The following is a 14,568-nucleotide window of genomic DNA, read 5'->3' on the forward strand; positions in this document are numbered from 1 at the left end:
TGAGTTACGACCCTCACAAAATGACCATCAGAATTTGGTCCGTTCAATCTGATAACATTTGGGAAGTCTTGAAGAGCCACACAATTAAATGATTCTATTCCCATTCAAGTTACTTTAATGCCCGGGACGTTCAACTTTTTTGACCTGCAATATTGGACGAGAGATTGTAGAGAAAGAGCAGCTAATTCTGTCATAAAATATCTAATAAAGTTCAGGCAACAGCTTTCGCGTCAATGTCCTGAACTAGTGGAGGTCGAAGGAAGGAATCAACGCTTGAATATAATGTTGAAACAAGTTACCTATTGTCCTTGTTCTTTTTCGTGTCAATGAAAATATCAATGAGATTTATAAAGGTTAATTTTATCAGGTACTCTGTTAACAAGATACACTGCAGTGCACTATTCGGTGCTTTTATTCTATTGCAGTTCATCTCCAAATTGTGTCTATATTGAAGAGCTCTAATCATTTGGCAGCTGCTTGCGACGTCTTTTTTTCTCCTCTGTAATTACGTGTAGTGCATTTAACTGTCGGCTCAGGTTTGGCAGTCAGTCTGCTAAATAAAACATTAAGCATCTATTTCTGTCCTCCAAAAACGCTGTGCTCAGGAAGTGACTGCTGCTGCTGCTGTTTACCCGGCCTGCTGCCAGGTCAAAGATACATCAGTTACATCGTTTGATGCCTGAGATTTGATTAATGACCTCATGTTTCTGTGTGTATTATTAAAGAAAATTCCTATCAAATATTATGGTTAAATAGCGTGGCTGAGGGTGGTGGAGCCTGAATGTAACACAGTCATTATCAGGTCGGTTCAAACAGCTGAGTGACTAATCAACCAGTTTACAAAAAGCAAGTGACTGAGATCATCCTCCAACCGGTTACACAGAGAAACTCCCAGGCACAGGTGTTCATCAACAGCAGGTACACACTGCTTTTGTTGTACAGACCTGTGAGTGATCAGCTGTGCATAAGTAGACTGAAAGATTAACACACTGAAGCCCACAAGTAAAATAAAAGTTTGGATTTCCATGATTGTGAATGACCTAATGGCCTTACATCAGCCCTAACCCACAAGATGACACAGTACCCGACACTGTAACTATGCTTTTAATTTCAAAATTTCTGTATCTTTTTTCACTGCTGGCCACCTCTACCAGAGTAAGAACAAGTGATCAGAAGTTGGCTTGTCAGTATCAGAACCTCTGCATGAGGTGATTGCATTCATTAATGGAGAGTCAAAAGACCACAACAACCACAACAGGGATGCAAAACGACTGCAGTGCCACGAAATAACCGGAAAGAAATGCAAAGCAACCACAAAGACAGAGAAAATGACCACAGAGTGATGCAAAACAACTGCAGTGATACAAACTAACCAGAGAGTGATGCAGAGCAAACACAAAGTGACAGAAAACGCGGCCCCAAAGACACCAAATCACCATGAGACTGAGCATCCAGCCTTTAAAAAACAACAAACATTGGTTATGGAAAATCCCTTTGGCTGGCTGGACTATTGGACCAAAATCCATTTGGGAACAAGTTATTGACAACTGTAGACTAGATGTGTTAATGATTTGTTAACATTTATAACGCCAGACTTAAGAAAGTGAGAAACTCATGAGCATTTGGTAGTAGATTACCAACATTAATAGACACGAGGCAGCTCATATATATCATATCTTATATATGAAGCATTAATAAATCATTTATTAACAATTAAAAGTAAGATTCAACCTACAGACACTGGGGAGAAATTATTAGACTCTAATTGATTAAAGGGTTAAATTAAAGAGTGAAAACAAACTAATGTTTAAATGAATAAATCCAGATTTAGCATTTACATTAGATTTAACATTTAACTGTCCAATGAGGAGCATCCATATCCGGATTAAAGTTGATGTCTCCAAATGAAGGGCTCTTTGGTACCCAGTCTGACCACCTGACGCTCCAGGTAACGTGATCCTGGCTGCTGCGTGGCTGCGCGCTGCATCCAGACGTTACGGTAGGAGAGTCCTCGTGTAGAGGTGCAGGTGATTGACAGGTGAGAGGAGTGACGCACCTGGAGGTGCAAGGAGAGCAAAGGGAAGGAATAGACCGCAGCATCACATGCGCCTAAAGGCACAGGTATGGATGTGAGAGGTCGACGGGAACAGTAAGGTAAGTTGATTAATATCATTAATGTGAGTACTGGGGAAAGTGTGCACCTGATAGCAATCTGATCTGCGTATTGTGTATTCATCACTTTCAATGTCCCATCAGCTGAAACACAGCAAAGCTTAATATGACCTGCATGTGAAGTTGTACATAAGATGTGAAACATTTCTTGGAAAGTTCATTTTAGAGTTTACTACGAGCTTAGAATGGAGTAATAACCTGTTAGATTACATTAGTACATTAAATTCATCCTTGACCATCATGCTGTTGTCAAATCAAGACTATCAGGTCTGGAGGTTTATTGTGGGTTTGCACAACCGTAAATGGGAATGAATAGTTACAAAACATTGTCAATAGTAATTTAATATACAAATTTAATTAAATAGATTGATAACAAGCTGTGATCAGTCACAATAAATGTATGCCATGTTTTAAATCCTACTGGAGATCCCAAAGTTTCCAAATGTACCAAATACGTTTCGCTTAATTTTGGGGACATCTGATGGAACCATCTAAAGTCTCCCCTCTGCTTTTAAAGAAATCTTCAATAAAGATCTGTCTTTATACTCTACAGACCAGGTCAAACTTCAATGACATTAAAAGAATGATTAACTAATATTGTCACTCCTCCACCCCATCAGGACTTATATGGAGCTGTGCGGTCCCAACATGAGTGAGGGTGGAGGCTCCCTGTGCCAGGTGAAGCAGCTTCCCCGCCACACTGTTCCACTTTGTCGTCTGCAGGCCAGTGGACACCACATGCACAACCTCCCCCACCTCACCCACCAGCCGTGGGTCAACCACCCGGCCCCGGCTGTTGCCTCCAGCCCAGCTGTGGCCGTCCGCCACAAGGTGTACGGAGCCATGGCGGCCAGCTGCAGCAGCCCAGAGTGGGCAGCCTCCAGACTGGGAGAGGAGGCGGCACTGGCCCGGGGCATCTCCACAGGGAAGGTGGTGGTGACAGGAGGAGGGGGATACTTTGGTTTCAGGCTGGGGAGAGAACTGGCCCGTCAGGGGATGTCAGTGATCCTTCTGGACCTGAACACACCTCCCTGGGAGATCCCTGACGGAGTGATCTTCTATCAGGTATGGGAGAGTGGCTATTATTATTGATGAGCAGGGCGAGAAAATGATGACCTCCACCTAATTAATATAAAACAATATAGCATCTTCTCACCACTTAATCATTCAAACAACAAAAAATCTGAGAAACGGAGACTGTATGAAGTACTTTATTGTTTATCCTGGATAAATAATAAATTCATTTTCCACTACCACTTTACCCTTAAAGGATTTATTATTACAATGTGCTAATGAGTCGTTATAACACAGTTGATAAAAAGGACAACATATATATATATATATATATACACACACTGTTGCCCATAAAGTTGGAATAAAATGTTTTTTACCTCTTCTCATGAAATTATTGTGACAATGTGATTTATTCTTGATAAATAAAGTGTATATCTTCTCAACTTTATTGATCAAACTCTTCCAAACATATCACAGTGAAACTTAAACCACAATTAACCTTTGCAAACTGTGTATTCAGGCTTTAACAAAATTGGGGGTATTGAACAATTATTCCAACTTTATGGGCAACAGTGTGTGTGTATATATATATACATATATATATATATATATATATATATATAGAAATATTAATTACATTCACCTTCACATAGTTAATGAAAAGGAACAGAATCAAATATTTAGTCCAATTATTATGAAAAAAATCGATGAGCAAACCCTGCTAGATATTAATTAATAGTCCAGACACTTAACTTTTCATTTAAGTTCAACCAGGAGTCCGAACTTATGAACTGGCTAAAATGTTAAAAAATCTTTTTTGTCTTACAGAGTGAATTTATTCATGTTATCATGTCTTTTCATAATGTATTTAATTTGTTTTATATTAATTAGGTGGAGGTCATTTTCTCTCCCTGCACATCATCTATTCACATTTTGTTAGATTTTGTCCTGCAGAAATAAAACTGACAGTGACACACCTCACATATTCGCTGCCTCACATTCAGCGAGAAAAAAAACATTGTTTCTTGGTTTTTAATCCTCGTCGCAGCAACATGTTTTACTTCTAGCTTTGATTTGGGGTATAAATTACATAAAATACACAGTTTATGTCTTCCTTCTAATTTTCTCTGCTCCGCGCAGACAAATCAACTCTTGCATTTCTTTGCTTCAGCCAGCGTCAGTCTGCTGGCTGGAAACAGACACAGGTGAGTGATCCTCCTCAGAGCGCCAGCTGCTGACTCGGTCAGAGAGGGTGGAGACATGATTCAGGTTTCACCTGCAGGCCTCATGGCATACTTACCTTAATTACAACAGTCCTTTCATGGGATAGTTATGGACTGTCACTGCCACATGTACTCTCACTGAGCCTGCAGCGCTCACCAACTTGTCAAACTGTAAATGTTGTATTGAGAGCACTTAGTAAATGTTCTAATGATAACAGCAAATACAAACACCTGACGTCTGCTCTCATGAGGGGAACCGAGGGGAACGCAGTGTCCGAGTTGATATTAACTAACTGAAAGTATTTAATTTTTTCTTACAGAATGACATCCGGGACTATTCTTCCCTCTATAAGGTGTGTGAAGGGGTCGACTGTCTATTTCACACAGCGTCATACGGCATGTCCGGACCAGAGCAGGTGACTACGCTTCAAGTCTTCTGTAGTGTCTTCTCACCACTTAATCACTCAAACAAAAAGTCAGAGAAACAGAGACTGTATGAAGTGACGATGTTCAGAGTCAGGAAACAAATTTCCCTGTACTTTATTGTTTATAGTGGATAAATAAAGACCTTAAATTCAGTTTTCACTACCACTTTACCCTTATAGAGGATTTATGAATGGTTAATAATTAGGTTAATAGTTAGCATGTTAACGCTTTATAATTTACCAATGAGTCGTTATAACACAGTAGATAAAAAGGACAATTGCTTACTTGCAAAATAATGAGCCCACATTTATCTGTACTGTTAAGCCTCAGATCTCATTGGTTACTTCTTCTTAATCAGCCAGCAGTTACACCCATCATCTTCATCAGATATTTGTTAACAAGTAACTGGCATTTAACCACCATCAGCACATTTTAATAGTCCAAAGGTTTCACTCGATATCTCAAATTATGGCATATCAAATTAGCAGATTCATACACCAAGGCTTTGGCAATATTGCCCCCCAGTAGTGACGCAGTAACTCTATCTTGCCAAACAGTGAGCCTGCATTGATGTATGAGAATTGTTTAATAACTTGTTTCTAATCAATTGCTTATGAAAGATTTATAAAGAGCTTTAACCCTAATTAATAACCTAATTATAAACCATTTACAAATCCTTTATTAGGGTCGTGTTATTGTAAAGTGGTACACAGTTTTCATTGATTTAACATTCATATTCTCTCAGAAAGACACGTTAGGGAGTAACAGCTACCGTAATGTTTAACAGCTGAGTGGGCCTGCTTCACTGAAAGCTGCCTGCTTACTCAGATTAATTAAGTATTTTAAATGAAAAAAGATATCTGAAACTTCCCAGGGACACGTACGTTTCAAACCTCAAAGCCTCCTTTGTAAACCATTATTGCAGCATCCCTTAAATCAGACATTCTTGGCACCAGAATCCTTTGTGAGAAGTTAAGATGAATACAATGAGGTTTATAAATAAATAAGAGCCAACGTTGTTCTCCTCTTACATAGTGAAGAGCACTCCACCGATTTAGCATGACACTCCTGTAACATTGTCACACTCACAATGGAGACACATACTCCATCCTTGAAGAATGTGGTGCCTACATTACCCACACTGCAACTGGATCGTAGACGCTGTGGTGCAATATTCTACTGTTTTATGCATGGATCTACTGTAAGATGATTATAAGGATGGATGCTGGACTTTTTATTTTAAAAGAGACGTCTGTAAAACTGCTGACGGGGCACCTCCAGCTATAAACATAGTCAATAATTTAGCCATGATTTTAGTTTAAAACATTCGAAAATGAATGACTAATATCAACAAAATGTGTAGAATTATCAGTATTGACGTGATGTCCGTTCGTCTGTGTTGCAGAGATATCTATGTAAGATATATTGAAGTTAGCATGCTAACCAGCCAGCTGGTTTTGTGTAATGCCACTTTGTACCTCAGGGGTGATAGTTGTTATATAGATGGTTGCAATACTCGTAAATCTGTCTGGTGCTGTCATCTGGCATCACGACAAAACAATGCTGATCAGGATTTCTGTCACCACCCAGTAACCCAAACTACAGTGTACATGTAGTTGGCTGCTCACCGCACAGAAGAGGTGCAAATGACCTATAAGATTGAAAAAGTGATGTTAAGAAGTGACATTTTTCTACTTTTCTCTCTGTCTGCCAGTTGAAGAAAGAGAAGGTGGAGTCGGTCAATGTTGGAGGGACCAATAACGTCATAAACGGTGAGGAAATATGTAACAATGATCTTATTTTGTCAAACTCAACACTTTTGAACATTATTTGAAATCTGTAAATACTTTTTTTTTAATGGTATTTGATGGTAATGGTATTTTTAAGGGCATTTGATGGATGAAAATTCATTGCTGCGTTTTTAATCATTTTCATAGCCCAATTACCTAAAATGATATGGGAGCATAGATATTGTAAAAAGATATAAAGACCAAAAAAAGTCTGCATACCTCCACCAAACATCTGAGCTGTCCTGATGTAAAACTGGTATGATAATGTTGCTGTCTTTCAGTGTGTAAGGAGAGGAGCATCCCCAGACTGGTGTACACCAGTACCATCAATGTGGTGTTTGCTGGGAAACCAATTGAGGAGGGTGATGAGGCCTCAATGCCGTACGTGCCTCACGACGTAGTGAGTACAGAAAAAAAACCTTGAAGTATGGCTTTTGCAAAACTACAAGAGAAAACCATATCAACTAAAATGTGACCCATGAAATCCTATTCCCATCGTATTAACACAACTTGGAATGAAGAACCCAACAAAAGACCAACATTTCTATACAATAAGACATTTTCAATACTTTAGAGGATAATGCAATCCAAGTATTGTGTTTCTGTTCCAGCACATCGACCACTACTCCAGAACTAAAGCGACTGCGGAGCAGGCGGTCCTCTCTGCCAACGGGTGCTCCCTGAAAGGTGTGAAACGATCAGTGTGTGTGTGATGACAGCGCAATCACAGAATAGCACGAAAGGGGTACAATTTAGAGGAGATTGCAAGCTTTTGGTTTCTGTGTAAATAAAATCGCTCGAGTAAAAGAAAAACACTGAGGGAGGCAGTGGTTACCGTGGAAACCCCAGCTCTGGCTAGGTTGTGGAGCAGCAGTTACACATCTCACACATCTGCTACGTTCTTCATGTATATTAAAAATTTTAAAATGACACCATCTTATATATTCAATTAAGCTTAGAGCCAAGAGCTGCCTCACTATAACGCTGCAGGTTAAAGATCATGTATCTGCCACACGGGTGGAGGCTCGGTGGGAGGGAGGAGGGTCGTGGTGTCATCATAGTCAGTAGAGGTGGAAAAATCAACCTTAAGTAAAATTTGTGCTGTAAAGTAAAATTTTGAGGTATAACTAAAGGGAAAGTACTGCAGTTTAATGTCATTCATTTCTCGAATTCATTTCAGAACTTTTACTTGTAATTGTGTATTTCTACATCATAATTGCTACTTTTACCTCAGTATAAGATCTCGGTGCTTCTTTCAGCAGTGGACCTTATTGATAATTTCATACTTTATGAAACACCCGAAAGAGAAATAACAGCATCGGTGAGGAAAACCACCCAATTCTTTCTTTGATGAGAATATGAGTAAACCGATACCGACGACGATCAAAGTCTGCTCCTAAAATGGCTTCACCAAACACGTGGCATCATGTTTCAAAAAGCACATACGTGTTACATATATACATATATTTGATGAAGGTGTAAATCCTCTCTTGTGAAGGTGGAGGCCTGCTTCGGACCTGCGTCCTGCGGCCATGTGGCATCTACGGACCAGAGGAGAGGAGACACCTTCACAGAGTGATGGTGAGAGACTAACACTAACAAAACGTACATTTACTCTCTCATGATAAAGATTAATGCCTTTTGTGTTGGCTCTGGAATAAATTTACATCATGCAGTGTCTGAAGTCTCCCTGGCAGAAAAGAGTTTACATTATTGATAAAGCTCTCCGGGCATCCAGTTACAACCAGCATTTGTGAGCAGCAGCACAGTCTGCTGAAGGGCTGGACGTGCTTATGTTCTGGATTTACTGTCGGCCAAGTGGCCAAGACCGACCGAAGTTACTGGATACTGTAGGTTGACTTCAACCTTATTTATGAGGGCCATCAGTTTGTTGCAGTACAGTATGAAAACAGTTTAAAATGCTCTGGAGCCTTGTGGATTTTGGTCCATTTCTGCCAACTTTCTATGCATTTTTGTCCTTGTTTTGCACCTTTTAAAATGTCCTTACTCCGCATGCATAGTATCCTTGTCTTTCAGCGCAAACTATAAGTTAGCTATAAGTCTGACAATGACTAAAGAATGAGAAAAAGGGAGTGATTTAGCTTAATGAAAACACCTACTTAGTGTCCCCCTCTCTCTCTCTCTCTCTCTCTCTCTCTCTCTCAGGTGAACGTGGAGCGTCGGTTGTTCACGTTCAGGTTTGGTGACTCCCAGGCCAGGATGAACTGGGTCCATGTGGATAACCTGGTGCTGGCACACACGCTGGCGGCTGAGGCTCTCACACTGAAGAGGAGCTGTGTCGCTGTGAGTCAGGACAAACAGACGACATCCATGTGGCTTTCAGCAATAAAACCACACCGAATAAATCGGACTTTAAGATTATTTCTTAACTAGTATCAATTTCTGACTTGAATATAGATGATTAGTCCCTCTCCTCCTTTTGCAACATTTTTAATGAACCTCTCTGTTCTGCACATCGCAATCTAAGACCAAAGATACAATATAGTTGTCAATTTTGTGTAAGTCAGTGATATCTGCTAGCTGCTATTATCATTGTTACAGTTTAAATTAAGATAATGTACAGTGTCCCTGTTGTTTTCCGTTCTTTTGCAGAGTGGACAGGCCTATTTCATTAATGATGGAGTTTCAGTAAATGTGTTTGAGTGGTTGACACCATTGGTGAGTTAAATGATAAGTCTGGTGATATTTTATGGTGAAGAAATCTGATAAAACACCCAAACCAACAGTGAATTGATTGAAATATCAACTGTGAAGACAAAACTTAATATATCTTATTCCTCTGTGCTGTAGAGTTCGATTTTCATCCTAAAACTATTAAAAACACATAAGTCAGCTGTTGTGTTGCACTGGGTGACATGTTTCTTCACTACTATGAACCCATGTTCGTAGCACTGTAATTTATTTAACTGTATAATACCCATAGGCGCCAAATGTGTATCAATCCGCCGCTGGAAATAGTCACCAACAAAGACACAATTTACTCCTATTTGAATAACATTTGCTAAAAACAGCTGTTTTGGGAAATGATTTGGCCTGTTTATGAAATCAAACAATATCCTTTTGACCAGTTTTTAAATGTCTTCACTACCATTACCATTACCACAGACAGGGTCCAGGACAGGAAATTGAAAAGTACAAGGAAACTTTTCACAATAAAAAAAATAAACTTTTGAGGATATTTACAGTTTTATTGGATTGCCTTTTGTCAAAACGGAAGCGTAATTTACTTTCGTCTGTTTCATGTTAACCGTTACAGTTTGAATATGTGGGCTACAGCAGACCGTTGATAAATGTACCTGTTTCAGTCGTCTATTCAGCAGGTATGTCGTGTCTCTTTCTCTTAAACTTTTACACCCGTTAGAGATCTATCGGATCATACTTGTTTAACACTTTGTTGAGTTGTTACTAACGCTAACTCTAACTGTGTTTCTTCTACTTTCAGCCATCCTGATGGAATATTTGCACATAATTCTGAGGCCTGTGATAGAAGTGCCTCTCCTCTTAACCAGAAGTGAGGTAATTATGCTTCTTTCTCCTTTAAAGCCGTCTGACCTTGATGAAGTAAGAGTGAGGTGCATTATGCATCGTGACGACCTGTCTATAAGTGGCATGTGAAAGTATGTGTCTTCTGTGTTGGAGATAGATTACCTGCTCTGTGGAGCTGATGTTGTTTAAGTCTCATTAAGACGGGTATTTTCCTATCAGCCCCCTTGCGCTCCCCCTCCCTCGTCTGATGCTATCTCATGTGCATGAATTATGGAAAACCAAAGTGAGCCTTTAATGAATTGAATATAAAATAATAACATAATCCCAAAGTGCTCCTAGTCAGTGGAAGCATTTTATTACCATCTGCCGTTTTGTTGCGCTGTTAAAAATAACACAAGAATTGTAATGTATCAGGTTGGCAGTTTGCAGTGATCCTGTCTGGGGAGGCCTTTACGATGCATCTTAAGGAGCCTCCGTCGGGCCTGTAAGGTCCTCATGAATGTGTGATGAGGCAGAAACCAAAGCTGAGCCCGTGGGCCTGCACCTGGAGCTCACTCTGCCAGACAGCTGCTGGCTGGGGGATCGATGATTGTCCTGTGAATAAAACATAAACTTCTGCGGGTCAGAACAGGAAGTCCAAGATGAAGTGTAACAGGAAGTGACCTCAGTACAGTGGCTGTTGCTATGGTGAGCACAGTCGAGCAGCCTCTTGGCTTGGCTCAAATTATCTGCCAACTCTCAGGTTAAGCCATCACGTCACATGCAGAGGAGTTTTTCCTCTTGTACATAAATTCCAGGTCTGCATAGACATGGAGGAAGGTGCAGTTTCAAATGTCAAACCAGAGGTGCATCAGGGTTCAGGGTTCAGCTCTACTGTCTTTTATCATGAAGTGTTTGTTAGGTTCAAAGTTTAGCGGTGAGTCTGGTGATAATCTATATTTCTCTCATCAGCAAGTCCCATGAAAGACCAAAATCAATAATGAATTGATCCTAACAAGTATCGTCTGTGTAGGCAAAGCCTGATATATCTCATTCCTGTGTGCCGAGAGCTCAGTCATCGTCCAAAAACTACTAAAAACACAGAAAAGAGTCCCACTGTTGCACCAGATGACATGTTCTGTCATAATAATGAACATGAGCACTGTAGTTTCATTTGATTTGATCCCACATACACCATCCTGCTGCTGTAAGGGCTCACTATAAAGCCAAATGTGTATTAATCCACAGCTGAAAATAGTCCCCAAGAAATCCACCATTTTCTCCTGTTCAAGTAATGTTTGCTAAAAACTACGGTGCCCAGCTGCTTTATGAAATTATTTGGCGTATTTTAAAAGTCAAACTGTATGTCTGTAACCTGTTTTTAAAGATTCTTCAATAACAATGAATGGGTTTGAATCTGAGCACCACAGTCAGGGTTGGGAAGTTGAAAAGTACTGAGAAATGAACACTGTGTTGATTTTGGTCTCTTTGGTGGATTTGTTTACAGTAAAAACAAGAATAGAATAATGCCAGCTTTAATTTCTACACATAAAACTGTAACAAAGCAAAGCAAAAAGATTCATTATCCAGATTAGATACACATTATAATATACAAATGAAGCAACATGAAAACTTTCTTTCTTTCTTTGACAGAACATTTAGTTTTAATGGAGTATTTTTGCACTGATATATAAGTACTTTGACCTAAGGAGCTATATACTTCTTCTGCCCCTGCTAAAGGACTAATTTTCATCTGCCAGATAACAAAAAGGCGTCCTACATCACTACCACTTTACAAACTATGTTATTTTTAAAAGTATTGTCTATGTCCTGAATTCAGTAATGCCTGTGGCAGTGAACGACCCTTTATTGCGGAGGGAGATAAATATAGTCAGGATGATTGCCTGGTCAGACAGGATGAGCAGGTTTCACCACTTTGCAGTTAGATTGTCTAACAATGATGATATACTGTTAGATCAGTATAGAAGAGCCTGGCATGAGTCATTCAGTGGAGCTCTGAAGATCTTATGGGAGAAGACATGTGCTGATTGGTGCAGTTTTACCTCCTAAGAACGAAGAACTGACTCATGAGGGTGGATGAAAAGCTGGAAAAGAGCTTTAAAGAGCTCTGCTTGTCCCCCTGGTGTCTGTCTGAACTCTTCTGTCACTGCGTGTACTTCACATGCAGACACCTTATCCCGAGCCGTAAGAGGATGCAGTAACCGGAGGCATCCATCAGTCACAGGCTATCAGAATGTAAAACCAAGTTTGCCAAATTGAGGTTAATCTGAACCATTAGTGTGACAGTATGACCTTTAACTTGGTCTGGATGTCTCTGCGGCAGTTTAACCCTCAGCCTACTGACCCCAGAGGTGTACTTTTTGTCATATCACACAGGTGCTTTATTCTATCAGTCCAGTTTCCAATGACATCATATCATTGTTGCATCTGTTTAAGTTATTAAACAAATTCTACCTATGCAGTTTTAATAGATGGAACTATTTATTAAGCTCATTTTTGCCATGGGTCCTAATTTACAGTATCACACACTATCGGGGGAATAAGAATAATAATAATAGAATAATTTAGAATAATTTCTTATTCTAAAATATATGTTTATATCGTACACAATACGCTAAGTGACTGTAACCTTCCTTAAATAATAATAATCTGTTTTTTAACCACCTAACTAATACTGTTTTGAGTGGTCGTTTCTTACATGGACCCCAGTCGGTAGTCTTTGATGAAGGGTTTAGGAGCTTCTAGAGATGGTTTCTGTCTCAATGAAAGATTTTGTCCTTCCACTGTAGGTGAGGAGCATAGCAGTGAGCCACACCTTCAAGATCGACAAGGCCCGTCGAGAGCTTGGTTACAGCCCGAAGCCCTACAGCCTGGCGGACTCTTTGGTGCAGTACCTGAAGTCCAGACCGTCTCGCTCCAGCTTGCCTCCTTTCTACCTCTCCTGGATCTCCCAGCTGCCCCCACGCTTCGTCCCAGTGCTGCTGATGGGTCTCAGCCTGGTGCTACTGATGCTCTCCTGCATCCTCTGTCAGAACTAAACAAGGAAATCACTGGATGGATAGTTGCACAATAAGCTGTCTCAAGTGTAATTCAAACTCATGTCGCCTGTTTGTTAGGAAATTTAATATTTTGCTTCGATGTCTCACAGTTAATGTATTTTCTCACCATGTGACTTATTAATGAAGCTCACCAGACACACCTTAAAATAAGTCTTCCGTACGTCAGGTTATGTCATTTCTGTGCTTCATGTTTTTTTTTTACCTTTCAGGTGTTAGTATATGTGTGTCTGATTTCAAAATGAGGAAACTACCAGGCTGCTAGAACGTATTAAAACTGAGTTGTGTGAATGTTCTGGATTTCACTAGAGTTTGAAGTTAATATGATTTCATTAAAAGAAAAAAATATCCAACTTTGTATTACAAACATCTTTAGAGTTTAATTAGTATTTAGTCGTTTTGTATACTTTTAGAAATAAAAGCATTACCAATGAATGCCATTGATAATTTTATGTCTACAATTATCACATTAACTTATGAATTTCCTCTTTAGTCTTCTCCAATGAAAACTTCTGTAAGGAAAACGCTGCATGTTTAATATCCAGATCTACTAAATAAATTCTAAGTGTTATCAAACATTTTGAGGACCGGCCTGGTGTTTTTGTGCACATGCAGGCTGCCACAAGAGGGCGCACCCGCACTACCAAACACTTTCCCAGGCTGTGGAGTCATTTTGTAGCAGCAAAACGTGCTATTCGGGCGTGTGTTCGCAGTGGAGTCACGTAACTAAGCACAAGTGTGACAAGAGGGAACTTGTACTGTGAACGGGGACAATTATAAAATGCATCCTTGTTGGCAGCGGTGGGATTCGAACCCACGCCATCGAAATGACTGGAGCCTAAATCCAGCGCCTTAGACCACTCGGCCACGCTACCACTGCTGCCATCGAATAATCAATATAGTATTATTTTTTACTACGGGCTGATGGTGGCGATGTCCAGCGCTAAAATCACTGTTTTTGTAAATGGAGTTTGGTCTAGTGGGTGCGAATAGCGCCATAAAACGATTTAATGGAGCACTTGCCAAGTCTTCCTACTACCGGTCATTTTCAGCCCAAAACATGTAAAAATGGGTCCCAGGGTTTAAATTTATCACGAAATATATATATATTTTTAAATCAACTATAACAACTACGAGTCTTTGTTGAGACAAATAATTTAACAGGGTTTAAAGTGAAGGTCCTGCATTAAAATAGTTACTAAAGTACGTTTTATCAGCAAGAGCATCACAATGAACATCGCAGGGCTTCATTTTGTATTCAGTACTGGTTTGTTTGCAGCATCTCATTGTTACGCTGTTCGGTAGTTTAACACAAAAAAAACCCAAAAATAGTTGATAAACTCATCGCTGATCTGCAAAGCTGTCAGCTGTCAGTGAAGT

At 39.8% G+C, this 14,568-nt stretch overlaps 1 protein-coding gene and 1 non-coding gene across 2 annotated transcripts; one reads left to right on the forward strand and one right to left on the reverse strand.

Annotated features, from left to right (window-relative positions):
* Positions 1 to 1,938: 1,938 nt before the first annotated feature.
* Positions 1,939 to 13,623, forward strand: sdr42e2 (short chain dehydrogenase/reductase family 42E, member 2). Its single transcript, XM_070847155.1, has 12 exons — positions 1,939 to 2,154; positions 2,793 to 3,237; positions 4,730 to 4,825; positions 6,550 to 6,607; positions 6,907 to 7,025; positions 7,237 to 7,312; positions 8,124 to 8,206; positions 8,792 to 8,929; positions 9,239 to 9,304; positions 9,903 to 9,966; positions 10,089 to 10,162; positions 12,922 to 13,623. The coding sequence occupies exons 2-12, from the start codon at positions 2,800 to 2,802 to the stop codon at positions 13,168 to 13,170; spliced, it is 1,461 nt and encodes a 486-aa protein (XP_070703256.1). The 5' UTR covers positions 1,939 to 2,154; positions 2,793 to 2,799; the 3' UTR covers positions 13,171 to 13,623.
* Positions 13,624 to 13,981: 358 nt separating this feature from the next.
* On the reverse strand, positions 13,982 to 14,063 carry trnal-uag (transfer RNA leucine (anticodon UAG)). The gene has a single exon. It is a non-coding gene; the product is annotated as a tRNA-Leu (tRNA).
* Between the last annotated feature and the right edge of the window lie 505 nt (positions 14,064 to 14,568).

The sequence above is a fragment of the Pempheris klunzingeri genome, chromosome 17, assembly GCF_042242105.1.
Source record: "Pempheris klunzingeri isolate RE-2024b chromosome 17, fPemKlu1.hap1, whole genome shotgun sequence".
NCBI classification, from domain to species: domain Eukaryota; kingdom Metazoa; phylum Chordata; class Actinopteri; order Acropomatiformes; family Pempheridae; genus Pempheris; species Pempheris klunzingeri.

Excerpts from the sequence above, each read along its gene's own strand:
- sdr42e2 (XM_070847155.1), top strand. The coding sequence starts at position 2,800 with ATGGAGCTGTGCGGTCCCAACATGAGTGAGGGTGGAGGCTCCCTGTGC. Across the intron at positions 8,930-9,238 it reads TGAAGAGGAGCTGTGTCGCT|AGTGGACAGGCCTATTTCAT; the intron begins GTGAGTCAGGAC and ends GTTCTTTTGCAG. Across the intron at positions 10,163-12,921 it reads TCCTCTTAACCAGAAGTGAG|GTGAGGAGCATAGCAGTGAG; the intron begins GTAATTATGCTT and ends CTTCCACTGTAG.